Source organism: Rhinolophus ferrumequinum, chromosome 8, assembly GCF_004115265.2.
Source record: "Rhinolophus ferrumequinum isolate MPI-CBG mRhiFer1 chromosome 8, mRhiFer1_v1.p, whole genome shotgun sequence".
In the NCBI taxonomy this organism is placed as follows: domain Eukaryota; kingdom Metazoa; phylum Chordata; class Mammalia; order Chiroptera; family Rhinolophidae; genus Rhinolophus; species Rhinolophus ferrumequinum.
This window is the reverse complement of record NC_046291.1, coordinates 68,894,248-68,905,621: the sequence shown is the minus strand read 5'-3', so window position 1 is coordinate 68,905,621 and position 11,374 is coordinate 68,894,248. Positions and strand designations below refer to the sequence as shown.

The 11,374-nt window shown below is 41.3% G+C and overlaps 1 protein-coding gene across 1 annotated transcript in view; it reads right to left on the bottom strand.

Annotated features, from left to right (window-relative positions):
- Positions 1 to 11,374, bottom strand: part of NEB (nebulin) — a 190,269-nt gene that overhangs the window by 25,810 nt on the left and 153,085 nt on the right. Inside the window, 11 exon segments of the mRNA XM_033111682.1 lie at positions 407 to 511; positions 2,114 to 2,218; positions 2,772 to 2,876; positions 3,451 to 3,561; positions 8,074 to 8,178; positions 8,273 to 8,374; positions 8,615 to 8,725; positions 9,431 to 9,541; positions 9,633 to 9,737; positions 10,399 to 10,503; positions 10,894 to 10,998. Of these exon segments, the coding sequence (XP_032967573.1) occupies positions 407 to 511; positions 2,114 to 2,218; positions 2,772 to 2,876; positions 3,451 to 3,561; positions 8,074 to 8,178; positions 8,273 to 8,374; positions 8,615 to 8,725; positions 9,431 to 9,541; positions 9,633 to 9,737; positions 10,399 to 10,503; positions 10,894 to 10,998 (1,170 nt within the window).

The window sequence follows — 11,374 nt, the reverse complement described above, 5'->3', positions numbered from 1 at the left end:
TGATCACTAATCTCCTTTTGTTTGGCTTGGGGCTTTCAATTAAGAGAAGAGCGGTCCAAAGCCCATGGTGGGTGGGTCTGTGCACAGGGGGCTTTTCATTCATCAAAGAAAAATTCATATGATATTCAATATAATTTATTTCAGTGTCAGGAATAGTTAGCTATGTTCTAATTCTATGAAAATGATGGTTGAAATAAAACATATGGTGAGTGTTTACTATTCAGAACATTTTTGATAACTGAACCTTAGGATTTCTGAGATGGAAATGATTTTAGTGATCACGTGTTAAAAAGTCCCACCATCTACCACTTGTGGATAACAGGAGGCTGGATACATTTGTGGGCAGAGTCTGTTTTCATGAGGTTGATGGTGCATTTGTTGTGTGGTGTGTTTTTGTAGAACTTACCTCACTTTGCATCTGCTGAGACTCCTTGGCAGTGATGTACGTTGGTGTTTCAAAGTCCAACATGGGCTTTCCTCGTTCCTTTTCATACTTTTCTTTGTATTTCACCTGGTGATGAAAAGCATTATTAGAGAATCTCTCCTCTGGTCAATTCGTAGACAGAGACCAGTTTAAAGATAGTTTGTTTTTTTTAATTGATACATTATATCCAACTGGGTGTCATCTCTGCCACTTAAAAGAGTTTCCCAGTGTGTTTCAGATCCAGAACCTTTTTGTTGCTGCCCGGGGGTAAAAAAATGCCACTGCTATAGGTGAGGCATAATCACGATTTGTGTTCAATCCAAGGAGATGAAAGAATCACTGTAGAAAGATCAACAAAGTGAAATGTTGAGGCTAGGAAATGCATGGGAAAAACTGCCCACAGATAAGTTTGGCCAAGGTTTGATATGTGTAGATGGGAACATTTTAACCATAACATTAGCTGATATTTCTGATAAAAATCTCCAGCTTTTACTCCACCCCCTTTACATATCATTTCCCAAAATTGCAGCATCTACAGGCTTTGGCTCAACAATTGCTCCTTCTCCAGAATGTGTCAGGACCCCTGAGAAGGCACCATGCTCTCCTTATCCTCCACAGTTTATGTTCTCCAGGGACTCATAGTGCAAACCGAAGTTTAATTTTGGTTTTGAAGGGTTTGCAGTGCTGTACCAACCTATGGCCTGTCGAACAGAATCCACACAAAAATAAATAAATAAATAAATAAAATATCCAGCTTTTGCTTCATAAGAATTGCTATCAGAGACCCGAGATCTTGATTTACTAGATAATGCATGTAACTTTATTCATGTCAATAACTCTTTCTGGGTCATAACCAGTCATATATTTAATGCAACCAACATAAACTGGTATAAAAATGAAAATGAGTTTGCGTGTTGACTGACTTACTAAGAAACCCGACCTTCTCTAAAACCGCCAACACTATTGTATAAACCCAGTCTCCTCAGCTTCACAGGATCAAGAGGCAGAGGCCCTGGTACATGCAGCATCTTAATGGCAGCACTCAGCACCGCTGTTTTTCTTGTATCGACACATCAGTACAGAGGCCTGGGGGTACACACTGCTCTACAGATGATAGGAGGACATTCCCAGGATTTTAGCCCTCTTGGTTAATGCCCAAAGGGACCTAAATAATCCTGCATTTGTGATACAAGAGGGTCATGTGATAGCAAGCACCTTAATTATTTTACCAATTATTTTACCAATTTTGCAGTTTCTGAAATACCCAGAGACTACTCCAAAGGTAGATCTGATCATATCACTTCTCTGCTGCAAATCTTCCTAAGTGGCCCTGTTACCCATTGCGATGTTTCCTGACCCACGGTGCAGACTCATGGGGGTCCACAGGAGTCACAGTAAAGGGTTTGTCCCCTTGCAATGTCATCGCGAGGCTTCCAGCCCCTGTCAGGAAGCCGTCACACGTCCTGCGTGTATGTGCACTGTTTCTCAGTATATGTCAATGCCGTTATCATTTATAGCATAAACAGTTGTTTCCAAATGTTAATAAATTCATAGCCCCTTATAATTTTGGGCATTTTTTCAAACAATGGTTACTAAAACTACAACTACGATCCTGGGGGCAATTCATGAAGGCTTTTGACATTGCAGATAAATGTGCATCAGGAAAAAGGTCCGTGTTGATCAACTTACTATGCTCTGTAATTCTGTGGCCTCTTTTAGATGAAGCTGCTCCAGGTTATCGGGGATTGTGTGGTAGTGGCCTTTACTCTTCTCATAGTTCTTCTTGTATTGGTACTGTGGGGAAGGTGGCAGAAAGGGCACGCTGATGGCAGAGCTGCTTGCTAGTCCTACTTTTCCTCTTTAGGTTAGATATGTACACAGCAACAGCAGCAAGACCAAATCAAAATGAACAAACACTAACTAGGGGGTCAAGAATAACTTTTAAAGGATGAAGATCCGCATTCAGCACTGTCAGTTAACACAGGCTGTAAACATTTAGGTTATGTGGCTTATTCAAAGCAGGTTTTAAGAGTGAAAAGTGAAATGTGAAAGAACCTACTCCAAGTGGTAATTCTATGTCCTTAGAAGAAGGAAAGGGATTTGTTAAAGAAAAAAAGAAAAAGTGTAAATATTCTACAAACAGAGGCATTTTTATACTCTGAGAGGTGTTACAGTCTGGAGAAGTGGTAGGTTAATGTTGTAATTTGCAAGAATGCACTCAAACAAGAGAAGAGCTTTCCTATAAATCTAGCATCTCAGTAGCAGAGGAGTTGCATGTGAACTCAGAGAAGGAATTTAGTTGCAAATGGGCAGACATGCTGTTTTTGGAGCAAAGGCCTGAGCTTACAGAGCTGGCGAGTTGGCTTGTGTTCAGGACATGATTCATTATTAGAGATTCTTTCATGTCAGTCACGGGTTTGTGAAGTTTCTTCAGATCAGCCTTATATTTAACCTGTAGGTGAAGGGGGAAAAGGGAAGTCACTTAAGTAGGAAATGGGAAATAGTACTAGTGAAAGCCATCCTGAAACGAGTGCTGGAGATGGTGATGGAAAACCAGTTATTCCTTATCCATGGAGACAAAAAGTGGAAACAACTCAAGTGACTTTCAACAGATGAATAGATAAACAAAAGGTGGTTTATATATAATATGGAATGTTATTCAGTCATGAAAAGGAATGAAGTTCTGATACATACCACAACATGGATGAACCTTGAAAACATGATGTGAGGTAAAATAAGCCAGACAGAAAACAGGACAAATGTATGATTCCACTTATATGAAAACTCTAATACGCAAATTCATAGGGACAGAAAGTACATTAGAGGTAACTAGGGTCTGGGTTGTGGAGGGAATGGAGAGTTATTTGCTTAATACAAATAGTTTCTACTTGGGGTGATGAAAAAGGTTTGGAAATCATGGTGGTACTTGGACAAAATTGTGAGCATAATTTAATGCTACTGAATTGTATACTTAAGAACAGTCACATTTTATGGTACATAGTTTACCACAATTAAAAAAAACATACCTCACTCGCGAGATTATTAGCATCTTTCATGACTTTGTAGAGCTGGCTGTCTTTCGGATTGTATTTTGGTGTCTTGCCCTTTTCTTTGTCAAAATTTTCTCGGTATTTAACCTAATAGCAAATGCAAAAATCCAAATTATTCTTGAACATACATTAATTTGAAGACGGAGGAATGGAGGAAATCTAAATGCAAAAGAATATGTGTTATACATAAAGTGATTATATGGTCTATTATCCAATCTAGGATACTTTTAATAGTAAAAGGGGCACTATTAATAATTATGTTGGGACAACAATCAAGAATAAGATTCAGTGATATAGTATTTGACTTGCTCACTTTTATATTATCCAGAGGTATGAAAGATAATCACATCTTTTTAATACAAAATAAAAATAAGTGGAAAAAGGCTTTAGGTTAAATTCAGAGAAGTGATCTGACGTACGAGTTTATGATTTGGAGCATTTTGACCCTCCGATCTGGCAAAACTAGAAGCATTTAGCTCTATTGGAAGGAGTTCTGAGAGGAGTTGTAGATTCTCAAGAAGAATGAGAAGTTAAGAATCTGTTAAATTAGGAGAATTTCTTGTTATTTTAACAGTACTTTGGCTGTATCATTTTAGTTTTTTAAACTTGGCAAAAGAATGGCATAGTTTCTGAGTGAAAAAAGAATAGAGTTTGGGAGTTAAGCTCTTCCATATTATTTCAGGCTAGAAGAAAGAAAGAAGAGATACTTTAGAATCATGAAAAAAATAAGATTCAATATACTTATAGGATACATAAAAGTAGTACTATGCAATCTCAGTCTGTTGAGATCTTGCTTCCAAAGCATATCCTCTGTTTGACTCAAATAAATATTTATAAAAATTAAAAAAAAATAAGACTATGCAAAGGACTAAATTACTTCAATTTAAAAAATAAGTATAACTCCAGGCACTAATAGTTGCTCAATAAATATGAGTTGATTCAATAAAAGGAAGAGACCGTCATTATGTTAGGTAAAATAGCTAAAGAAGATGTTTTATTTATAAGAAAATTCAACAGAATAAACTGAAAGTGATAGAAACATTTTCTGACTGAAAAATAGACTGATGCCTTTTTCAAGAGTACTCTAGGATTAAGTCCAGAAGTAGAACTCCCCTAGAAGTTTCACTCTAAGAAGAATGAAAAATTAGCTCTCTCTAGATGTTAGCAAACTAAAAGGGCAATATCTAACTCTCCGGGAAACCTAGAATTTTTGTTACTGGTGGGATGAAAGACCCACTCATTCAAAGTTAGCACACTAGAATCCAGTCACCTAGATATTTCATTCTGTAGACATTTAAAATCAGTACCCTTCATGCTTCATCACTCTACTTCACTTCCCCACAACTTTACATACCCAGCAGAACAGACACAAAATGAGACGACTCAAGTGCTAAGAACAGTGAAATCTGCCACGTCAGAGAAAATGCATTCACAATGCTGGGAGTCATATATTTGGAATAAATCTAGAGTGGAAATGCAGAGAAAACATCAGCATGCAGACAGTACCGCACGATGCAGGCACGCTGAGACAGACACACATAGGAGGAAGCAGAAACACAACATAACAGGAGAATGAAATGTAAATATAAATGCTTCAATGGCTTGTCTCTGGAAAAAAATTCATTCTCACAATGAAGAAATGAAAAGCCTTCTGAAGAAAATCAGAGGTAGTGAGCTGGTGTCTGGACCAAAAGGAAACTTTTTCGAAGGGATACCGAAACCCGGAAGACTAGGGTTGATCCCAACAGCTGTAAAACAAAGACGAGCAAAGTAAACTAGATGTGCAGAGTCAGACTGAGGAAGAAAAGTTGGAAAACTCGGATGACAGCAACATCTGCGCCTTTTAGAAGTATGCTAAATTCCTCTTTCTGTCTTTTAGAAATCGCTCGTTTCTGAAGAAATATTTATATGAAGAGCAGCAAGTCCACTGGTCTCACTTCAGTTTCTTCTGTGAATTTCAAGTAAACTTAAATTTTAACTTTTTAATGAAAAAAGAAAAGTTATGTCTCTCTTTTCCACAGAGAGGCCCCCAAGCAAAGGCCTCCACAACAACTAATGCGAATCTGGGTTCAGCACAAAAAGGCCTTCATTTCGGACTGGATCTTCTGAAGAACTACTACCTTCTGAAAGATATGGACACACATCAGATTTAGGACTCCAGGAATTCTTGGACAAGGTAGTAAATATAGTACATTCTTGGTATTGGACTAGGCAGTAAGTACAGTAAAACCACATACATGTGGCATTTTGGAAGGGTAAAGCTTTCTTTTTCCTGTTAATCACGAAAGCTTGAGAGGCAACCATGAAATGCTATGTATCAGCAAGTACAAGACCAGTGTTTATAATCAGGCTCAGATATTGGCTTATATGGACGCAGTTAGGAAAGTGGATTCAAATCAATTATTCTTTCAAGGTTTAATGGAATTGAAAGGTCTACCATCTAACTGTTCAGCTCCTTATCAGGGAATTGGTGCTCCTGAAGACTGACGAACAGGCCCAAGAATTAGGAAATTTCTTACTAGTAAGATTATAAAACAGGGCAAAAGAGTTGTGAGTGAAACGTTTTAAGTAGTCTGTTCTGTTGATGTATAGTATGTCCAAACCTAGAGATCGTGAATTACTAGTCTTACATATACTAAACATTAACAATGGTAATCGGCAGATGTTTCCTTTGTGTGGTTGGAGATGAGATTTGCTTTCATTTCATCTCCATTTGTTTTCATTTCATCTTTTAATTTGATCATCGTCAGCAACCCAAGTCGTCTATCTTCCTATTCCAAGTGGCATGTTCCAGAGGGAAAGCTTCATGCAGGAAAAGACGGGTGTGGGCAAAAGTATATCCTCTGACAAATTTCCACAGCATTCTACACATTCCAACACAAAATCAACAGAAAAGAGTGCAACTTGGTCAGTCCCCTGACCAAGGCTAAGAAAGTAGACAAGAAAAAGAGAAGGGCAGAGATGGCAGCTTGCTGGTGCCGGTCTTACATCACTAATGAGTGCATTAATTTTCTTAAGATGCCTCATCATAGGGGTGTCATAAGATGCGGCGCCGTGCCCGTGTCCTCTCCTTTGGCTTTTGAGGTATTCTGCCTAGAGTGCCAGTAAGACAGCAAAGTCAGAGTGGGGAGAGCACACACATAAGTGAAGCCCCGTTGGGCCCAGGGCCACACCGTGAAGCTGTAAATCCTGAGGCAAGCCCTTCACAGGAAGTAAACCCAGGCCGGGAAGCTCATAAAAGGAGCTGGTTGGGTCTCATTCTCCACATCATAGCATTCACTTAGGATCGGAAGTATGAGCCTTTAGATTTTGAAAAATAGGAAAGTCTTTAAAATTTCAACATCAAAGTCATTTCTTTGTTTTTAACTTGATAATGGTATGACCTTGGAAATTTAAAAGCTTATTAAAAATTTTTTACATTAAAAAATTCTTGTTACATTTCATTACTCTTAGAGATTAGACTGTTTTTTTGTTGTTGGTGATTTCATATCGTAGTCTCAAATGCTTATGTAATTCTATTAATTTAAAATAAAAATATTGCATAGGAGTTTTAAGTTAACAAACTTAAAAAAGAATCATATTTGCTTGTCATCAGTCATCTGAACTTCTTCATAATTCCAACTTGTTGTGTCACTTGATATTACTACTTTATATTTTCCAAGAGATTGGAAACCCACATGTGGTATTGCTGAAAGTCATACACACAACTAAATATATCAAACAAATACTTGTGAAAACACACATTGAAGAAGGTAGGACCTCTACATTGGAGAAGAAATAAGCTATTCTTGAGGTAAAGTCCTACAGGACTAAAACTTGCCCTCTGACAGATCTGGTGGTAGATCACAGGGTCTTGAGCTAAAGTCTGAAACCCCATTACAGCTCGGGGGTATTCTAGGTAGTCTAACAAGGGAAATTAGGTAATGTGGCAATCAGGTTTGGGTAACACATTTCTGAGTCCATCTTCTCAATAATATGAAATCTCCTAAAATGAAACATTCCCCCCAGCACCCTGTGCATCCCTTGATCAAATACTTATCACCCCAAATTGTACTTGTTTCTCCGCAGGCATATAGTCTGAGGACATCTAATCACCCTTACTTCCTAGCCCAGGCACTTAGTATATGTATGCTGAGTGAAAGGATAAAGGTTACTGCATCAGGCTGTGTTCTAGAAGTTAGAATTCTGTGACTCTTGCATGTTAACAAGATCCCACAGGGGACTTAAGTACAAGTCAGGCCCTCGGGATGTAGCTCTCAGTGCCTGGGGAGAGGTTCCAAAAGGACCTCATGAGCTGGTCCTTTTGTCACATGAAGATAACTAAGCACACAAATACCTAGACACATTCCCCTAAATGGAAAAGTGGAGAACAAGAAAGGCCTAGAGATTTAGGTGGAAACAAGAAAGGTCCTTAGCACACTTTATGATACAGCTTTTCAAAGCTCTACAGTGCTAGCAAAGACCCAATATCTCTTTGGTTGTTAATATTGCACTTTGCTTCTGGGGGATCATTTCTTCCTGCAAGGCTTTTTGTTTTTGTTTTTCTGTTTTGTTTTAGATCTCCCCACATTAGAGCTGCCTCTTGCCCATCTGTGTTACCTGGCTGCTCAGCCTGGCGGCCTTCTTGGCCATTTCGATGTCCGGACGACCAAGCATGCTTAACCCATGGCTGCCCTCCTTCCGGTGCTTGGCTCTGTACTCCACCTGAATCAAAGAAAACCAAAATGGGTGGTGAGTGCTGTGTATTACTTGTTGACCGTGACCACCGGGACCAGGTACATTTTAACCACACCCTTACCTCACTGGCCTGTTTGGCTGCCTGCGTGGCCTTCTTGATGTCTGGCCGATCGGCCACTGTGGTATAATGCAGGTTTTCTTTGGCTTCTTTTTTGTAGGCGACCTTTATATGGGAAAAGAAAAAAAAAGTTTACTCATTTGAGAGAGAGGCTATCTTTCCAAAAGTCCTCATTAAGTACCGGGAGCCTTTTTATTAAAACTAAACCAATTCTACCACCATATTTTTTTAAACTATCAGATATAGAAATTAGGGTGACCCCTCCCTGGAACCAGCTCAGCATGCACCAACTGAGGCTCACCGGGCTCAGTGGGCCCCGAGAGAGTGTTGAGAGGAGAAACTTACATCACTCTGCTTTTTGGCCACTTCCATAGCATGTTTCACCTCTGGAGGCTCCAGCATGATGGAATAGTTGGATTTCCCTTTCTCCTTGACAAACTTCTTTTTGTAATTTGTCTAAAAAGAGCCAGAGTCATGTAGATGAGCAGAGGAAGCTGGGAACAGAATTGATGTACCTGAAGAACTTTGAGGAGATCTCCAGGAGAACCCATGGCCTCCCATTTTGGCAGCAGTCTGGAACTCGGGTCTCTGATCCACATTCCACTTCTTCCCTGTCGTTTCTGTCCTGGAATCCAACACTTGAACCACACACCAATCTTTGGAGAACTGACCATAAGGAAATTAAGCTCTTTCATTCACCATTTCTACCTTTCCAAAATATGTGGAACTATGTAGGGCTCATAAAATATAACCCTATGATCATTCAAGCCTTACTGGGAAGGCCATAGAGGGCAGAGATGACTGAGGTACCAAGAGGTGATTTCCACCTCTAATTGTTTGGCAGTTTAATGGTAGGAGAGGCCAGTCTTCACCCGCAGAACGTCCTCCCCTTGGTAGCCCTAGGTTCGTAACATCTCATATCTCTAGATAACATGTCCTGTGGCAAAACCCACATCTGCCATCATTGCCGTGATTGGAAAGCTAATAACGAATGGGTCATCCTTGAAACCAGAGTTCAAAATTCACAGACAGGTGTTGACGGTAAGGGTGAAGGGACATAAAGGGAAGCGTTCGTAAGTAGAAAGGCAGCCTGTGGCCTTTGGCTGGGTGCTCAGGTACGGTGGCATTGCTGCTGCCAAGAGCCGGGGGCTGGCCACTTACATCACTGACGTGCTTGGTCACTTCCTTGACGTGAATGGTATCCCGGGTCTCTGGCAGTGTTGTGTAGGAGCCCTGGGCCAAGTGCTTCTTCACGTGGTCCTTGTACTTGTTCTGAGGAAATCCACAGAGACCTTGTTAGAGTGTCTGGCTGGGCACCAGCCCAGGATGGGAGAAGGAGCGCACACGGCTGCTGGAGGGTTACCTCGGACACCAGGTGGCTGACAGCCTTTGCCAGAAGGATCTGAGGAGTGTCAGGCACAGCATGGCAGCTTCCTCTTTCCTTGACGTGTTTCTCTTTGTATTTCAGCTGCAGGGGTGAAACAAGCATAGCTTTACCTTCTCTGGGTCCCCCGCATGTTTTTATTAAGCTCCCAAGTCACTAGATTAAGGTGGGAGAGCAGCACTGTTGACACAGCAGAAACATTAAACTCAGTAAAAAAGATTTGACGTTGGGAAATATGCAAAAAGGATTTTACTTTTCTCTCTGGCAAGTTGAGGTTGTAATAACAATCAGAATGGATCTCAGGATGAATCTTCATACAGACAGCCTTAGTTCAAAACACTTTCAAATGTGTCATTGGACCCTCCCCCAAACCCCGGGAGGCATGACGATCCCTTCTTTCCAGACAAGAAAACTGTGGCATAGGAGGAATGTGATCCCACAGAAATGAATTCGTTTCTTTATAGAATCCAGCCAGGCCTTTAGATCCCCAATTCTTGCTGTGTGAATTATCCTGTGGTACAGTATAAGTCCAGGTCGGTCACCTGGGTTTAATAGCTTCCCACGGCTGCCACCCTACGCTGCCACATCACCGGTGTCCCTGGGGGCAGGGGCATGTTTCACGACCCACACCTGAGCTCCTATAGCAGCAGCCGTCCTCTGTCCTGCGCTGGGCGCCCCTGGGGCCTGTGCCGCAGAACACGGCCTTGAGTGGGCTTAGGCACCATGGAAGGGATGGGATACTTACGTCACTTTCTATCAAGGAATTCCTTAGGGCCAGCACCATGTCTTTATCATCAGTGACAGAAAGCTTACAACCCTTGAGGAACTCTCGGTCCAGCTTGTATTCAAACTGTGACAGAAGGCAGAGGAAGAGAGGGTAGACGGGGCATAGGAGAAAGTCAGTGTTTGATTAAATCCATAACAAGTCCTGCTTTGAAAGAGGGCTTGCTACCAGAATGCGGGCAGGGGCTTCCTGGCTCCTCACAGCACGCTGGGCTCCACCTTTCCAGTCCCCAGGCGAAGACCAAGCCCCTCACCCCCCACCGCAGCCTCGCTCAGGACTCTGAACCATTTGTGTCTGGGCCCAGCCATGGGAGACCAGGCTCTGTGGCCAGTCGCTTCCTGAGGTGTCTTCCCCTCCTCGCAAGCCTCTTGTCCTCCTTGGCTCTCAAATAGCTAGGGTTAACACCCGGGGCAGCGATTATTAATGTTTGGTCTCATCCATGTCTGTCCAACTCACATCGCTTTGCTGCAAGGATGACTTGGCAGCCTGGATGAAGTCCGGTCGGTCAGGGGTCCACTTCCAGTGGGCCTTGTTGGCTTCGTACAGCTTCTTGTAGTCCAGCTGTTTTAAACAAGAGGAAAACAGACCATGTTACTCAGCGAGCTGAATGCCTAACCCCACGCACCACACAGAGGGACTCATCTTGCATTTTAACACACAACAAATTATGGTTCTTTATGCAAGACACAGCCCAAATTAAAATTTCTCTACAATTTATGCAGCTTGTTAGCCACTCAAGAGGTCATTTTATGAGATCCTTTGGTCTCAAATTAGGGGTGAAAAAATTCAAAGGCCTCCAGCTGAAATGGTGCTACAGTCTTTTTAACTCTGCCAGGGTAGCTTAACCATCTTCAGCATCAAGTACTTTCAATTGCTAACTAAATTCAGGCTTAATTTAAACAAAATATTAAACATTTATAGTAAATTATTTTGTGCC